The sequence below is a fragment of the Eleutherodactylus coqui genome, chromosome 13 (genome assembly GCF_035609145.1).
Source record: "Eleutherodactylus coqui strain aEleCoq1 chromosome 13, aEleCoq1.hap1, whole genome shotgun sequence".
Classification (NCBI taxonomy): Eukaryota; Metazoa; Chordata; class Amphibia; order Anura; family Eleutherodactylidae; genus Eleutherodactylus; species Eleutherodactylus coqui.
This window is the reverse complement of record NC_089849.1, coordinates 6,932,170-6,952,204: the sequence shown is the minus strand read 5'-3', so window position 1 is coordinate 6,952,204 and position 20,035 is coordinate 6,932,170. Positions and strand designations below refer to the sequence as shown.

The following is a 20,035-nucleotide window of genomic DNA, read 5'->3' as shown; positions in this document are numbered from 1 at the left end:
GGGACAGGATAATGACACACTGATACTTGGGGGACGGGATAATGGCATGCTGACACTTGGGGGACGGGATAATGACACGCTGATACTTGGAGGACGGGATAATGACACGCTGACACTTGGGGGGACGGGATAATGACACGCTGACACTTGGGGGACAGGATAATGACACGCTGACACTTGGGGGGACAGGATAATGACACGCTGATACTTGGGGGACGGGATAATGACACGCTGACACTTGGGGGACGGGATAATGACAGGCTGACACTTGGGGGGACGGGATAATGACACACTGATACTTGGGGGACGGGATAATGACACGCTGACACTTGGGGGGGGGGGGATAATAACACGCTGATACTTGGGGGACGGGATAATGGCACTCTGACACTTGGGGGGACGGGATAATGACACGCTGACACTTGGGGGATGGGATAATGACACACTGATACTTGGGAGACGGGATAATGACATGCTGACACTTGGGAGACGGGATAATGACACGCTGACACTTGGGGGACAGGATAATGACACAGTGACACTGGGGGGATGGGATAATGATAGGCTGAGACTTGGGGGACGGGATAATGACACGCTGATACTCGGGGGACGGGATAATGATAGGCTGAGACTTGGGGGACGGGATAATGACACGCTGATACTCGGGGGACGGGATAATGACACGCTGACACTTGGGGGGACGGGATAATGACACGCTGACACTGGGGGGATGGGATAATGACACGCTGACACTTGGGGGGACGGGATAATGACACGCTGACACTTGGGGGGATGGGATAATGACACGCTGACACTTGGGGGACAGGATAATGACACGCTGACACTTGGGGGACGGGATAATGACACGCTGACACTTGGAGGACGGGATAATGACACGCTGACTCTTGGGGGGACGGGATAATGACACGCTGACACTTGGGGGACTGGAAAATGACAGGCTGACACTTGGGGGACGGGATAATGACACGCTGACACTTGGGGGACGGGATAATGACACACTGATACTTGGACGACGGGATAATGACACGCTGACACTTGGGGGACAGGATAATGACACGCTGACACTTGGGGGACAGGATAATGACACTCTGATACTTGGGGGACAGGATAATGACACGCTGACACTTGGGGGACAGGATAATGACACGCTGACACTTGGGGGACAGGATAATGACACGCTGACACTTGGGGGACAGGATAATGACACACTGACACTTGGGGGGACAGGATAATGACACGCTGACACTTGGGGGGACGGGATAATGACACTCTGACACTGGGGGGACATGATAATGACACGCTGACACTTGGGGGGATGGGATTATGACACGCTGACACTGGGGGGACGGGATAATGACACGCTGACACTTGGGGGACGGGATAATGACACGCTGACACTTGGGGGACGGGATAATGACACACTGACACTTGGGGGACGGGATAATGACACACTGACACTTGGGGGACGGGATAATGACACGCTGATACTTGGGGGACGGGATAATGACACGCTGACACTTGGGGGGACGGGATAATGACACACTGATACTTGGGGGACAGGATAATGACACACTGACACTTGGGGGACAGGATAATGACACACTGACACTTGGGGGACAGGATAATGACACTCTGATACTTGGGGGACAGGATAATGACACGCTGACACTTGGGGGACAGGATAATGACACGCTGACACTTGGGGGACAGGATAATGACACGTTGACACTTGGGGGACAGGATAATGACACGCTGACACTTGGGGGACAGGATAATGACACTCTGATACTTGGGGGAGGGGATAATGACACGCTGACACTTGGGAGACGGGATAATGACAGGCTGACGCTTGGGGGGACGGGATAATGACACGCTGACACTGGGGGGACAGGATAATGACACGCTGACACTTGGGGGACAGGATAATGACACGCTGACACTTGGGGGACAGGATAATGACACGCTGACACTTGGGGGGACGGGATAATGACACGCTGACACTTGGGGACGGGATAATGACACGCTGACACTTGGAGGACGGGATAATGACACGCTGACACTTGGGGGGACGGGATAATGACACGCTGACACTTGGGGGGACGGGATAATGACACGCTGATACTTGGGGACGGGATAATGACACGCTGACACTTGGGGGACTGGATAATGACACGCTGACACTTGGGGGGACGGGATAATGACACGCTGATACTTGGGGACGGGATAATGACACGCTGACACTTGGAGGACGGGATAATGACACGCTGACACTTGGGGGGACGGGATAATGACACGCTGACACTTGGGGGATGGGATAATGACACGCTGACACTTGGTAGACAGGATAATGACACGCTGATACTAGGGGGAACGTGATAAGGACACACTGACACTTGGGGGACGGGATAAAGACACGCTGACACTTGGAGGATGGGATAAAGACACGCTGACACTTGGGGGGCGGGATAATGACACGCTGACTCTTGGGGGGACGGGATAATGACACGCTGAGACTTGGGGGACTGGATAATGACAGGCTGACACTTGGGGGACGGGATAATGACAGGCTGACACTTGGGGGACGGGATAATGACACAATGATACTTAAGGGACGGGATAATGACACGCTGATACTTGAGGGGACGGGATAATGACACGCTAATATGTGGGGGACAGGATAATGACGCGCTGACACTTGGGGAGACGGGATAATGACACGCTGACACTTGGGGGACGGGATAATGACACGCTGACACTTGGGGGACAGGATAATGACACGCTGACACTTGGGGGACAGGATAATGACACGCTGACACTTGGGGGGACGGGATAATGACACGCTGATACTTGGGGGACAGGATAATGACAGGCTGACACTTGGGGGACGGGATAATGACACGCTGACACTTGGGGGACGGGATAATGACACACTGATACTTGGACGACGGGATAATGACACGCTGACACTTGGGGGACAGGATAATGACACGCTGACACTTGGGGGACAGGATAATGACACTCTGATACTTGGGGGACAGGATAATGACACGCTGACACTTGGGGGACAGGATAATGACACGCTGACACTTGGGGGACAGGATAATGACACGCTGACACTTGGGGGACAGGATAATGACACACTGACACTTGGGGGGACAGGATAATGACACGCTGACACTTGGGGGGACGGGATAATGACACTCTGACACTGGGGGGACATGATAATGACACGCTGACACTTGGGGGGATGGGATTATGACACGCTGACACTGGGGGGACGGGATAATGACACGCTGACACTTGGGGGACGGGATAATGACACGCTGACACTTGGGGGACGGGATAATGACACACTGACACTTGGGGGACGGGATAATGACACACTGACACTTGGGGGACGGGATAATGACACGCTGATACTTGGGGGACGGGATAATGACACGCTGACACTTGGGGGGACGGGATAATGACACGCTGATACTTGGGGGACGGGATAATGACACACTGATACTTGGGGGACAGGATAATGACACACTGACACTTGGGGGACAGGATAATGACACTCTGATACTTGGGGGACAGGATAATGACACGCTGACACTTGGGGGACAGGATAATGACACGCTGACACTTGGGGGACAGGATAATGACACGTTGACACTTGGGGGACAGGATAATGACACGCTGACACTTGGGGGACAGGATAATGACACTCTGATACTTGGGGGAGGGGATAATGACACGCTGACACTTGGGAGACGGGATAATGACACGCTGACGCTTGGGGGGACGGGATAATGACACGCTGACACTGGGGGGACAGGATAATGACACGCTGACACTTGGGGGACAGGATAATGACACGCTGACACTTGGGGGACAGGATAATGACACGCTGACACTTGGGGGGACGGGATAATGACACGCTGACACTTGGGGACGGGATAATGACACGCTGACACTTGGAGGACGGGATAATGACACGCTGACACTTGGGGGGACAGGATAATGACACGCTGACACTTGGGGGGACGGGATAATGACACGCTGATACTTGGGGACGGGATAATGACACGCTGACACTTGGGGGACTGGATAATGACACGCTGACACTTGGGGGGACGGGATAATGACACGCTGATACTTGGGGACGGGATAATGACACGCTGACACTTGGAGGACGGGATAATGACACGCTGACACTTGGGGGGACGGGATAATGACACGCTGACACTTGGGGGATGGGATAATGACACGCTGACACTTGGTAGACAGGATAATGACACGCTGATACTAGGGGGAACGTGATAAGGACACACTGACACTTGGGGGACGGGATAAAGACACGCTGACACTTGGAGGATGGGATAAAGACACGCTGACACTTGGGGGGCGGGATAATGACACGCTGACTCTTGGGGGGACGGGATAATGACACGCTGAGACTTGGGGGACTGGATAATGACAGGCTGACACTTGGGGGACGGGATAATGACAGGCTGACACTTGGGGGACGGGATAATGACACAATGATACTTAAGGGACGGGATAATGACACGCTGATACTTGAGGGGACGGGATAATGACACGCTAATATGTGGGGGACAGGATAATGACGCGCTGACACTTGGGGAGACGGGATAATGACACGCTGACACTTGGGGGACGGGATAATGACACGCTGACACTTGGGGGACAGGATAATGACACGCTGACACTTGGGGGACAGGATAATGACACGCTGACACTTGGGGGGACGGGATAATGACACGCTGACACTTGGGGGATGGGATAATGACACGCTGACACTTGGTAGACAGGATGATGACACACTGACACTTGGGGGACGGGATAAAGACACGCTGACACTTGGGGGGCGGGATAATGACACGCTGACTCTTGGGGGGATGGGATAATGACACGCTGAGACTTGGGGGACGGGATAATGACACGCTGACACTTGGGGGATGGGATAATGACACGCTGATACTTGGGGGACGGGATAATGACACGCTGATACTTGGGGGACGGGATAATGACACGCTGATACGTAGTGGACCGGATAATGACACGCTGACACTTGGGGGACGGGATAATGACACGCTGATACTTGGGGGGGACAGGATAATGACACGCTGATACTTGGGGGACGGGATAATGACACGCTGATACGTAGTGGACCGGATAATGACACGCTGACACTTGGGGGACGGGATAATGACAGGCTGACACTTGGGGGACGGGATAATGACAGGCTGACACTTGGGGGACGGGATAATGACAGGCTGACACTTCGGGGACGGGGATAATGACACGCTGATACTTGGGGGACGGGATAATGACACGCTGATACTTGGGGGACGGGATAATGACACGCTGATACTTGGGGGATGGGATAATGACAGGCTGACACTTGGGGGACGGGATAATGACAGGCTGACACTTGGGGGACGGGATAATGACAGGCTGACACTTCGGGGAGGGGATAATGACACGCTGATACTTGGGGGACGGGATAATGACACGCTGATACTTGGGGGACGGGATAATGACACACTGACACTTGGGGGATGGGATAATGACACACTGACACTTGTGGGATGGGATAATGACACGCTGACACTTGGGGGACGGGATAATGACACGCTGACACTTGGGGGGACGGGATAATGACACGCTGACACTTGGGGGATGGGATAATGACACGCTGATACTTGGGGGGACGGGATAATGACACACTGACACTTGGGGGACGGGATAATGACACACTGACACTTGGGGGATGGGATAATGACACGCTGACACTTGGGGGACAGGGAAAATGACACGCTGATACTTGGAGAACGGGATTATGACTCGCTGATACTAGGGGGACGGGATAATGACATGCTGATACTTGGGGGGGGGACGGGATAATGACACGCTGACACTTGATGGACCGGATAATGATGCGCTGATACTTGGGGGACCAGATAATGACACGCTGACACTTGGGGCACGGGATAATGACACACTGACACTTGGGGGATGGGATAATGACACGCTGATACTTGGGGGACGGGATAATGACACGCTGACACTTGGGGGATGGGATAATGACACGCTGATACTTGGGGGACGGCATAATGACACGCTGACACTTGGGGGACAGGGAAAATGACATGCTGACACTTGGAGGATGGGATAATGACTCGCTGATACTAGGGGGACGGGATAATGATACACTGATACTTGGGGGACGAGATAATGACACGCTGACACTTGGGGGACGGGATAATGACACGCTGACACTTGGGGGAGGGGATAATGACACGCTGACACTTGGGGGACGGGATAATGACACGCTGACACTTGGGGGACGGGATAATGACACGCTGATACTTGGGGGACGGGATAATGACACACTGACACTTGGGGGACGGGATAATGACACGCTGACACTTGGGGGAGGGGATAATGACACGCTGACACTTGGGGGACGGGATAATGACACGCTGACACTTGGGGGACGGGATAATGACACGCTGATACTTGAGGGAAGGGATAATGATACGCTGACACTTGGGGGATGGGATAATGACAGGCTGACACTTGGGGGACGGGATAATGACACGCTGACACTTGGGGGACTGGATAACATCCGCCACATGAAAGGTTCCTGCAGTACAATAGATGAGGTCTGTGACTGATACATTGTAATCTGGGCTGCCATGATGATATAATTATGAGGAAACGTTTCCAGTGACGACAGAGTTACATTTCTTCCTGAGATTTCTTTTTGATGTGCTGCAAAATCTACTCGTTGTCCTCATTAAACCCTTCATGACAGACATGCGGCTGTATACGTCCTGAATGCACATACCCCATGTAATTAGGATGTCCTTAGCCGTCCTCAGCATATGCAGTTTATAGAGTTTATAGCCCTGTGGATATTCACGCTCCCTGAAGGATAACTCTGATCACGTCTGTTAACTCTTTAAATGCCGCTGTTAGTTCTAATGACAGCATTTAAATATCCCAATCAGGACTTAATTGTCCCGTACAGCCCCACCGCGATGATATTGCAGGGGTGCCGTCCCGTGTGTCATGGCAGCCCGGGGACTTCTGAGGGCCCACAGGACTGCTATAATTATTTGCCTATTAAGGACGCACTTGTGGTCTGTGGCAGCTCTTTAATAGACAGCCTGTTAAAGCCCATATAATGCAATACCACAGCATTGCATTATAATCTATATGTGATCAAACAATCAAAAGTGTAAGTACGCTGTGGAGATTAATTACGAAAAAAGGAGAATTAGGAAAATAAAGACTTCCTTAAATTATTATAAAAATAAAAAATAATAAAAGGAAAAATACGTTATATGGTATGTTAAATGGAACCACAGAAAATACAACTTGTTCCACAGAAAACAAGCCCTTATGTAGATGATGTAGACGGCACTGCAAACAACAACGTTAGGATTTTTTGAACGTGGGAATACCAGAACTTCAGAATGCGACCTGGATGCTGGAGCATCAATGACCCTTGGTCATGAAAGGGTTAAAGATCTGCAGAACATCTCAGCCTGCATGTTACTCCATAATAGAGGCCTGATAATAGCACTGGTATTCACTATAAGTCAGTCCTCGTGGATGATGAATGGACGGACAGCTGGATGGATGGCAGACAAACAGACGGACAGACATTAGAATCAGGATTATCTCTACCTACCATTGAGTTCTTGACGCTCTGCAGTAACCGCTCGTGTTGTTCGGCTATTGCCAGTGCAGCTGAATGAACCTTATGATAAATGGCTTCACCTTCTCTGGTTTGGAAGATGAACAGCCCTTCCCCAGTATCACACATCCTGCCAACAGACAAACACAACATCACATGAGGCTTCTGCAGCCAAATGCATTACCCCTGGAGCTCCACCACCATCACAAAGGTGACATCCAGCCCTGTGCAAACACACAGCGAGATAAGAATATTATCACCCTTCCCAGGATTACCAATCAGTATGAACAACCTGCAAACTGCTAAGCGGGTGCTCAGGTAGTGTCACATGAGGGATGTTCTCTAGAAGGTTAGAGATGGGCAGAACAAGACGTAATGTTCATGAAGATTTTAGAGACTCATTCTGTAGGCTTCTAATAATAATATAATAATAATAATCTTTATTTGTATAGCGCCAACTTATTCCGCAGGCTTCTGCCTTAAGTAGATGCTTAATGGGTGATATTTTATGCCAGAACCTCCATGATAACATTGCCAACTTGGAGACTGATCTATACAGCAACCTATTTGCTTCTACAAGCGAAATCCAATGATCAACCTACAGTCAATGACAGACATTCATCCAATGATGGTCCTGCATCCAATGATAGTCCTACATCTAATGATGGCTCTTTATATCTTGATGGATCTTCACTTCATGATGGTAGGACCAACAGTTCAATGATGGACCTTTGTTTAATGATGGATCTTTGTCCAATGAGGGACCTACATTCAAATAAAGAGCCTACATTTCAAGAATAGACCTCCATCTAAGGATGGACCATGATGGGCATACACCCAATGGTGGTCTCACATCTAATGATGGTCCTATATTCAATAAAAAACTACATTTCAACAAAGCACCTTTATTAATGAGGAACCTTTATCCAATCAACCTACAGTCAATCATAGATGTTTATCCAATGGTGGTTCACATCCAGTAATTGCACTGGATCTAATGATGGGCCTACATCCAATGATGGTCCTGCATCCAATGATGGACCTACATTCAATGATGGACCTACATCTAATGATGGACCTACATTGAATAAAGGAACTACATTTCAAATATGGACCTACATCTAATAATGGCTCTTTATCCCATGATAGATCTCTAATTTATGACGGGGTTATATCTCATGATCGACCTATATTCAATGTAGAACCTACATTTCAAGGATGGATCTTTACATAATCGTAGACCTTTATTTCATAATGGGCTTTTACCTACTGTAGATCTTTGTCCAATGAAGGGCCTACCTCAAATAAAGGACCTACATTTCAAGGACAGACCTACATCTAATGTTGGACCATAATCTCATGATGGATCTACACTCAGTGGTTGTCTTACATGTAATGATGGTCCTACTTCTAATGATGGGTAAGAGAAATAGAAAAACAGACCAAGAAATCACTGAAAATGGATATATAGTTACAAATTTACTAATACAAGAGGGCAGGTAAAACACCACATCCCTCAACATGCAAAGAGCCAAACTGCTGTATGGAGGAGCAATTGTTGAGGGATTTGGTGTTTTTACCTGCCCTCTTATATTAATACATTTGTAAATATATGGTTATTTTCAGTGATTTCTCACTTCTAATGATGGACCTAGGTAATAAAGAACCTAAATTCTACTATTAGACCTTTATATAATGCTGGATCTTTATCCAATGATGGACCTTTCGCTAATGATGGTCCTGCATCCAATAATGAACCTATATTCAGTGATGGACCTTTATCCAATAGTGGTTCTACATCCAAGGATGGACCTTTATCCAGTGATGGTTCTACATCTAGTGATGGACCTTTATCGAATGAGAAACTTTATCGATGATGGACCTTTATCTAATAATTGGCAGTTATCCAATGATGGTTCTATATCCAACGATGGACCTATGTTTAATAAAGGATCTACATTCCAACAATGGACCTTTATTTAGTGATAGACCCGCATCCAATGATAGATCTTTATCTAATGATGGGTCTTCATCCAATGATCATATAACATTAAGACAGCAGGTCATGGATTCTTTTATCTACCCACCTTCCAGCTTCAAATGTGAACCAGGCCGGGTCCCGCCCGTACCTCCGCAATGAGCTTAGCGGCCAAGACACCAGCTTCAACCTGGGGTTCTGCACGTCCCATAAGCTAATGTTCTCAAAGGTGATCTGCAGCGTGCACTCCCCATGGACATCTGTATTAGGGGACGGCATCAAATACACATTGAATCTCTCTGGGAGAAAAACAGAACGGCCGTCAAAAATCTTTAGAAACGATATCGAGATAGAGAACAGCAAGAGCAAAGACGAGAAGAGAATATATAATGGCCTGACTGCAGCGTACACATCTGCACACGGCACTCTGTAACTTAACAAATGCTTCATTTCAGATACTCCAGTTACATCCAAAGCTGCATTCACAGTTATGACGCAGGATGTCATGTCTCACTGGTTCAGTGTCTGTAGAGAACATGTGGTGAGAAACCTTAACAGGGCAATGTGTAGTAGACTGAGGTGATAAAGAAACCCTACATCTCCCACAAAGCAGTGGAACTGAACACACTGCATGGGCTGTGTCTGTCAGCACAGTACTGATGGGTTCCCGGTAACACAAGGCGGTAGATTGGTGCAGCTTTGGCTGTGATTGGAGTATTTGCAGCTATTGGTGTGTATGACGGTCATGAGTTCTCACCGTTCTGCTCTCTTTCTACACCAGATGCCAGTAAATCCGGTTCCCCCAGACTGATGTCATTAATCCGCGCCGCAAGACACTCTGTATGCAGCACCTTACACCACTCATCAGCCTCCAGGTCTGCGGGAGACACAAAACATGGCGGTTATTCCGTATGCAGCTCTTAAAGGGCCGATCCAGTTATAGGTAAATGAAGGGTTAAGTAAACTTTCTAATAGACTTTCTGTTTCAATTCCTCACTATTTGCAAGATTTCTGCTTGCTGTCACTGGATGGAAACAGTCTCATTCATCATCAGATGCCATAAATCCATGTGGACGTCCTGCTGCTCGTACCGCTGATGGTTGCTTTTCTTCCAAGTGTGTTTTATGTTGAAATCATATAATTGGCGCGGCTCCAGCCTATTAAGGCCGCTTTTCAGACACATTGACCGAGAGTCGCCCTGTGACTCATATCGGACTACGCTTCTTGCTATGAAGCGGATTATTGATGGTCTTCAGAAGTGATCAATAAGTTTCTCATCTGGTTTCCGGGCTTAATCCGTGGAAAATGAAGAACAGGAAATCGCCGCTCTCATTAATCGTGTAAATAGCAGCAAAAGGGTCCCGGGGCCTGAACTGAGAGGAGACGCCTCAGGAAGTGCAGTCAGTAAGGGGTTAATCTACCCTGTAGCTCAGCTTGGAGGAGCTCCATGTACGGCTGCGTCTCGTCTCGCTGTGCATTTTTTGTTACATTGTTTTGTGCATTTCTGAACGACAGCGAAACAAATACATAAAAGATCCAATGCGGCATTGTAAAAGCTTCAGAAGTTATTTTGCTTGTAAATTGGCGGTTTTCTATGCATTTTTTTGCTGCAGTTTAGAAATGCGCCAAAAGAATTCACCAAAAACACAAATTGAGATAGCAGCCTCCTCAACAGCAGCGGTGCAGTTATGTCTTAAAGGGAAAGGACACCTTTAGCTATCTACTGACACAGTCCCAGCTTACAGACCCCTAATACCAATAGTACTGCTGACAACCAGCCTGTATATCATGTCTGAAAGGTAGTCACAGCCCCGCCCCCTGGTGATGACATCACTGATATAATGACATAACATATAATTACACAGATAGTCACAGCCCCGCCCCCTCTTACTGATGACAACACTGATATAATTACACAAGTATTTAGAGCCCTGCCCTTTCCTACTGATAACATCATTGATATAGTTACACAGGTAGTCCCAGCCCCGCCCCTCTTACTGATGACATCACTGATATAATTACACAGGTAGTCACCGCCGCTGCCCCCTCTAACTAATGACATCACTGATATAAATACACAGATAGTGACAGCCCGACTCCTTTTACTGATGACATAATTGATATAATTACACAGGTAGTCACTGCCCCACCCTCTTACTAATGACAGCACTGATATAATTACAGATAGTCAAAGCCCCGCCCCGTCTTACTGATACCATCACTGATATAATTACACAGGTAGTCACAGCCCCACCCATCTTACTGATGAGAACACTGATATAATTACACACATAGTCACTCCACCCTCTCTTACTGATGACATTACTGATATAATTGCACAGGTAGTCCCAGCCCCGCCCCTCTTACTGATGACATCACTGATATAATTGCACAGGTAGTCCCAGCCCCGCCCTCTCTTACTGATGACATCACTAATATAATTACACAGGTTGTCACAGCTCTGCCCTCTCTTACTGATGACATCACTGATATAATTACACAAGTAGTCACATGTAATTACACAGGTTGTCATAGCCCCGCCCCATCTATACATTACAGACGTCTTACCTGATTCACAGGCGAATGTCCTTGAGGTGTCATCGATGAAGAATATCCCCACCGCGTGCTTCTTCGTGGTTTTCGGAAGTCTGATGATACTTTTTACATTGTTGAGTTCTGTGACCTGGAATACAGGGAAGCGGAGTTCTGTAATGGTCACCATCCTGGTCATCACTGAGAAGCGGGGACCCCGCCATGGAGTACGACAGGATAAATTGTATTTTGGGGGACACATCAGCCTGGAATTTTCCACAAGTCTGCTGGGGGGCGCTCAGAGCTGTGCGCTCTCCTCGCTGCACCTCGTGTCACAGAAAATGTACAAGCAGCTTCATTAAGACAAGAAAGAGCTGACAGCGGTGCCCAGTTGACCCCACCTGACCCCAACGCCAAACCATTAACCCTTTCCAATTCAATGTCGGGCCTGCCCCGACATCATCATTTTCCTCCACAGCTCCGATGTCGGGGCAGGCCCGACACTGCAGTGCAGGAGTGGATCTGCACCCGATCGTCAGACACATCGGGTGCAGATGCACTTCTGCACTGGTCCTCATCAAGGACGCCCGAGGAGAAGGCAGAAAGGGTTTTTAACCCTTTCTGTCTTCTCCTTTACACATTACATAGCACTCAATTAGTGCTATGTAATGCATACAGATTCCAGCCGGCGATCATGTGACCACCGGGGTTACCTGACCCCCAGCGGTCACATGAACGCCGAGCCGGGAGCCTGCACCGTGGGAGGACCTGCTTACCTGTCCGGCGTCTTCCGCATTCTCCTTCTGTCTCCCGGCCCGGCGATCATGTGACCGCCAGGTGCCACCTGACCCCAGCAGTCACATGATCGCCGATCCGGGAGGCAGAAGGAGAATGCGGAAGACGCCGGACAGGTAAGCAGGTCCCTCCGTGCACCCTCCTGAACTCTGTCAGATCAGGAGGGTGCAGGGAAAATGTATTTTTTCTCACCCATTCTCCCCAACTCCAATTTATTTGGAGCTGGGGAGAATGGGTGAGAAAAAATAAATGGATTGGAAAGGGTTAAGGGCTCATGCACACGGGTGGATTTTTGCTGTGGAATCCTCAACAATGTCCATCCATAGCATAGAATGGGAAAGTGATTTTTCATGCACACAAGTGGAAATCAGTGGTGGTTTGAGCTCGTGAATGAAAAATCGCAGCATGTTCTATGGGCCAATGCACATGGCCTGATTTGCATTGCGGAATCCAGAGCGGGCGTCTGCCTCTGGATTCTGCAGCAAGTACCGACCATAGCATGCTATATAAAAGCGGGTTTCCATGCCCACGAGTGGAAATCCATAGCGATTTTCCGCTCACAGGGGGGAAATTGCAGCATGCTCTATTTTGTGCCGGATTATACCTAGCGATGGTACATTTGCATTACAGATGAAAAAGCACTGCGGACAGTTCCGCAGGGGTCAATGGCTAGGCAACGGGTCAGATTACACTGCAGGATTCCAGGACACTATAGAAACCAGGATGTACCACTGGATTGGCACATTGCCAATGTGGTTCCAATATACAAAAAGGGGTCCAAACGAGAGCCTGGTAACTACAGGCCGGTAAGTCTCACTTCAATAGTAGGCAAAATATTCGAGGGGTTTTCTGAGAGAGACGCCATCCTAGAATACCTCAAGGAGAACAACTGAATAACTCCTCACCAGCACGGGTTCATGAGGGGTCGATCATGTCAGACCAATCTGATCAGCTTCTACAATAAAGTAAGGCTGGACCTAGGAGAGTCTATTGGTCTTGTATATCTGGATTTCTCTAAAGGCCCATTCACACAGGATGAGTGTCGGGCATCGTTCCTGTGTCTCCATGCTCCCGTGCTCCTGCACAGGAGCTAGCAGAGCTTTCTCGCTATAAACTATGGACAATAGCTCATCACTCATCATGCAGGTTGATAAGGTTCTGCACATGGGCAGGAAAAACGGATGTCACCAATATACACTAAATAGGGTACTGCTAGGGAAAAGTGATATGGAAAAAGACCTGGGGGTACTAGAGGGCTGTAGACTAAACTGCAGCAATCAATGCCAGTCAGCTGCTGCAAAAGCTAATAAAGTCTTGGGGTGCAGTAAAAGAGGTATAGGGGCAAGGGACGAGAACATTATCCCCCCCACTATATAAGGCACTTGTCAGGACTCACATGGAATACTGCGCACAGTTCTGGTCACCGGGGCTCAGGAAAGATGTTACAGTACTGGAGGGGGTTCAAAGAAGGACAACTAAACTAATACATGGAATGAGAGGACTGGAATACCCAGAGAGGCACCAAAACTGGGATTATTCACCCCGGAAAAAAGATGGCTAAGGGGCGACCAAATAACTATGTATTAATACATGAGGGGACGATACAAGGATCTCTGCCAGGATCTGTTTATACCCAGGACTGCGACGGTAACAAGAGGGCATCCGCTACGTCTAGAGGAAAGCAGGTTTCATCACCAACACAGAAGGGGGTTCTTTACTGTAAGAGCAGTGAGACTGTGGAACTCTCTGCCTGAGGATGTGGTGATGGCAAAATCCATAGAGGAGTTTAAGAGGGGACTAGACGTCTATCTAGAGCGCTATGATATTACAGGATATAGACATTAGGTGACCAGCAGGTTGTTGATCTCAAATGATGATCCGGGGATTACTCTGCCTGCCATTAAGGAGTCAGGAAGGATTTTTTCTTCCTCTAAATGAGCTAAATGGCTGCTTATTTTTTTTTTTTGCCTTCCTCTGGACCAACAAAGAAGAGGGAAGGGGGGTTGAAACAGGCTGACCTAGATGGACCTTGTCTCCATTCAGCCTAACATACTAGGTTACTATGCGGAGTCCGACCCGGTCACGGGCACTCGGCCTATTTGAGTGCATTTTCCACGTGGATGGCTTACATTGAAGTAAATGGAAACCGTCCAATCCGCGGCCCTTCCACAATCACTATTGCGGAAAGGCCATGGAATCGTGGCATTGCCTACCGACGGTGCGGGGAAATTGTGACCCATCCGCAATACAGAAGAAAAGAATAAAGGACAGGTAAGCAAGCTTGCCAGCAGCAGGCATGGGTGAATTCCGTGCAGGCGGCCTAACACTCTCATCAACGGCCCACTCTCTGTTGCTTCCTGCGGCGTAAAGCGTGTCCGCGGATCCGTCTGCGCTGGCTGGACTGCTGAGCCAAGAAAAGGAGATTATTACAGTAGGAGCATCTGCAGCAACTTCATACTCAGCAGCACAGAGGGTTTCAGGAGAAGAGGATGTTGGTTTCATTGCAGATCACCACCCAAGGACTCATGTCCATGGCCGTGTACTCACCGCGTATTATGTGTGTGTAGCACGGACGCGTGATACACGGTGAATGGAGTCGTGTGGACCATCCACAGTACAGATGAAGATATAGTAAGCAGGCACGGGCGGATGCCGCTGCTGCCATGGCTGGATGCCACTGTGGGATTCCACATGTGAATGCGACTTACCATGTGAAGGGAACCAAAGTCTGAGTATTATGTACTGCGAGCGCCTCACAGCAGCACACAGTGTTATAATTAGCGGTTTGCGGGTCTTAAGAGAAAATATGCAATGTATGATATAAGATATAGTTCCCTACATGAGGTTCAGGGGTTGCTGGCAGCGCTGAGCTCTTCCAACTACCTGCCAGTCTGGCATAATCCATAATTATTGGCAGCAGTAAAAAGAGGACATTAATAATCGAAACCAGCAAATTCTGCAATACTTCAATTACTGCACTCAACACTAATGATTGTGGACCCAGTATGACCCGTTCTGGTGTTAGGGTCGTGACTGGGTTAGTCAGTGCCCAGGCTCCAATTTAGGGCCGTCCTTGTCAGGACGATGACCCTGCTCTCTGTTAGGCAAGGATTTCATATTCCTCACCAGTGCAGGGCTAGCTCAGTCCTAGTCTCCACCTCGTACCAAGCCATGCTCTGAGGAGTGAGTATCCGGTCTCTGGGCAGCTGTCAGTTTCACAAGTGTTTTTCCTGCCCAGAGGGACGACACAGTGGTTCTACATTCGAATATGTAACAAGAATATACCTCCAGTCACAGTGCAGCTGAAGCCAGGGGCACAACCGGTGTCCATCAAGCAATGCCGCCTACCATCTGCTGCCTACCAGGAAATCACACTGCATCTGGAAAAGTTTCTGAAGTACGGTATCCTGAGGAGATGCCAATCACCTTGGAACACCCCTCTCTGGCCTGTAAAGAAACCTGGAATAACAGAGTATCGCCCAGTCCAGGATCTCAGAGCAGTAAATCAAGCTGTGGTTACTTTGCATCAGACAATGCCCAGCCGGCCATACACACTGCTTGGACTGATACCAGGAGAAGCTACTCGCTTTACTCTGCTGAATTTGAAAGACGCTTTCTTTACCATCAGGCTGACAGAGAACGGTCAGCGCTTATCTTTGCATTCCAATGGGAAGACCCAAGAACTGGAGAAACGTGCCGCTTGTCCCGAGGGGACAAGAACTCACCTATACTCTTCAGGAAACTCTCTCTACCTTCCCAGGCAATGTATTGCTACAGTATATGGATAGCCTCCTCATAACCGGATCTACCTCTGAATGGAGTCTGTAGAACACTAAGACAGTGCTTCGTCATCTCTATGAAGCCGGATACAAAGCCTCAAGAAAAGAAGCCACAGATCAGCCAAGCAACTGTCAAACACCTGGGATCTCACATCTTACAAGGAAAGGTACAACTAGGAGTTAAAAAAAGGAAGCCATCTGCAATATCCTTGTACGAACCACCAGAAGAAATAGTCAAAAAATTCCATGGAGCTGCCGGAGTCTGCAGAATATGAATACCCGGTTTTGCTGAAATGGCCAAACCCCTCTATGAAGTCACAAAGGGAGGTGAAGATGCCCCCTACTGCTGGAAGCAGGAATATACAAGGGCCTATGACAACATCAGGCAAGCTCTTCTAAAAGCACCCTCACTAGCCTCGCCTAATCTGGAGAAGACACTTATTCTGTATGTTCATGAGAAGAAGGGACTTGCGATCGGCGTTCTCACCCAGATGATAGGATCATGGCATCAACCAGTTGCCTATCTCTCCAAGCAATTGGATAATGTGGCCATGGGATGAGAAGACTGGCAGCAACAGTGGCCTTGGTTATGGAAGCTGACAAGCTAACCCTGGGTCAAGATCTTAGAGTACGAGTGCCACCTTCTGTCCTAACTCTGATGGACGCCAAAGGTCACCACTGGCTGACAAATGCTCGCATGACCAAGTTCCAAGGCCTCCTATGTGAAAACCCAAGACTGAAGTTGGAAGTGTGTACTACCCTAAATCCAGCAACTCTGTTGCCGACCAGAACTGGAACCCCTGGCCACAACTGCTGGGAGGTGATGGATGAAGTCTTCAGCAGCCATCCTGATCTACGGGAAACACCTCTTGAAGCTCCTGATGTCGGATAGTACACAGCTGGTAGCAGCCTCATGGATAAAGGCATACGCTATGCTGGATATGCAGTGGTCACCCTACAGACTACAAGAAAAGCAGAACCGCTGCCCAAAGGAACTTCAGCTTAAAAGGCAGAACTTCATGCACTTATCAGAGTCCTACAGCTGGCAGCTGGGGTGAAAGTCAGTATCTTCACTGACTCAAAGTATACCTCCCTCACACTCCATGTTCATGGGGCCCTGAGAAAAGAGTCTGATCCCTTCAGTGGGTCAAGAAGTGAAGCACGTTCCTCTCATTCTGGAACTGTCAGAAGAGGCGTGGGTCATTCACTGTAAAGGAAAACAAAAGGGAGACTCACTCGTTGCACAGGGAAACAGAGAGGCAGATGTTGATGCCAAGCGAGCTGTCAGTCTCTGAAATGCCAAAAGTTCTGTCAACCTACAAGACTTTATCCTGGTTCCACTCAGCAACTGGAACCCCTGCTACAGTCAAAGTGAACAGGAATGACTAAAGACGGAAGATGAAAAATACACACCTGAGGGCTGGCTAATCCTCTCGGATGGAAGAAGCGTGGCCCCAAGAGCACTAGCAACAGAGATCGTCAAGAAAGTGCATGAGGACACACTATGGGTCCACCACTATGGAAGATCTAATCCAAGATGCTCTGTGCATCATAAGACTTACCAGGCGAGCACCAGGAAATGTGTAATTTAAGCTGAAAATAGTCCCGAACAAGGACCTCTGAAGACTCCAGGGATACAATCTTATGGAGCTGCTCTTTTCCAAGACGAACTGATGGACTTTACTCGAATGCCGGCAGCTGATGGATGGAAGTATCCACAGCTCTTTGTCTGCACTTACACGGAGTGGGTGGAGGCCTACCCCACTAGGGCTGAGAAATGAACCGAAGTGGCCAGAACACTACTGAGAGACATAATTCCAAGACACGGCCTACCGTGATAGGCTATGAGCCAGTGATAGCTATCAAAGGGAAGGAAATGTGGTATGGGGACTTATAAGCTATTGGTTCTCTGCTACCAGCCCGAAGGCTGAAGCATATTAAATATATATTGCGCTGTTACACATAAGTATAACTGTAATTATATGTATCTAACAAATGAAATATAGCTACTGTATAATAACTTCACCTGTTCTTTAAGTTCCCTAACTATAAACATGTGTATGCAATCTCCTTTTTTTAAGAATAATATTATCTGCTGTATCTAATGCTACCATGGGAGATATTCTCTGCTGAGCTGTGTATCTAAGCTTTTCATGTGCAAGGTCAAATGTCAATCAATATATTTTTAAATACGGCTTAGAAGCAGGGAGATGATACAGGATCAGTATAGGAAGCATTTTTTTACACGAAGTTCAGGGGTTGCTGGCAGCGCTTAACTCTTCCAACTACCTGCCAGTCTGGCAAAATCCATAATTATTGGCAGCAGTAAAAAGAGGACATTAATAATCGAAACCAGCAAATTTTGCAATACTTTAATTACTACACTCAACACTAATGATTGTGGCTGCAAACATCACTTATAAAGGAAAGAGCAAGGAAGATACAGCCACTCTGCTACACATTATGTGGGGCAACATAATACTGCCCCTATGTACAAGAATATAACTACTATAATACTGCCCCCTATGTACAAGAATATAACTACTATAATACTGCCCCCTATGTACAAGAATATAACTACTATAATACTGCCCCCTATGTACAAGAATATAACTACTATAATACTGCCTCCTATGTACAAGAATATAACTACTATAATACTGCCCCCTATGTACAAGAATATAACTACTATAATACTGCCCCCTATGTACAAAGAATATAACTACTATAATACTGGCCCATATGTACAAGAATATAACTACTATAATACTGCCCCCTATGTACAAGAATATAACTACTATAATACTGCTCCCTGTGTACAAGAATATAACTACTATAATACTGCCCTCTATGTACAAGAATATAACTTCTATAATACTGCCCCCTATGTACAAGAATATAACTACTATAATACTGCCCCTATGTACAAGAATATAACTACTATAATACCGCCCCCTGTGTACAAGAATATAACTACTATAATACTGCCCCCTATGTACAAAGAATATAACTACTATAATACTGGCCCATATGTACAAGAATATAACTACTATAATACTGCCCCCTATGTACAAGAATATAACTACTATAATACTGCTCCCTGTGTACAAGAATATAACTACTATAATACTGCCCTCTATGTACAAGAATATAACTTCTATAATACTGCCCCCTATGTACAAGAATATAACTACTATAATACTGCCCCTATGT

At 47.7% G+C, this 20,035-nt stretch overlaps 1 protein-coding gene across 1 annotated transcript in view; it reads right to left on the bottom strand.

Annotated features, from left to right (window-relative positions):
- The window catches only part of DOK5 (docking protein 5), an 87,894-nt gene that overhangs the window by 12,378 nt on the left and 55,481 nt on the right, over positions 1-20,035 (bottom strand). The window contains exons 3-6 of the mRNA XM_066586818.1: positions 12,285-12,399; positions 10,474-10,593; positions 9,826-10,015; positions 7,733-7,868 (exon numbers count right to left, since the gene is read on the bottom strand). Of these exons, the coding sequence (XP_066442915.1) occupies positions 7,733-7,868; positions 9,826-10,015; positions 10,474-10,593; positions 12,285-12,399 (561 nt within the window). The remainder of the gene's footprint in view (positions 1-7,732; positions 7,869-9,825; positions 10,016-10,473; positions 10,594-12,284; positions 12,400-20,035) is intronic.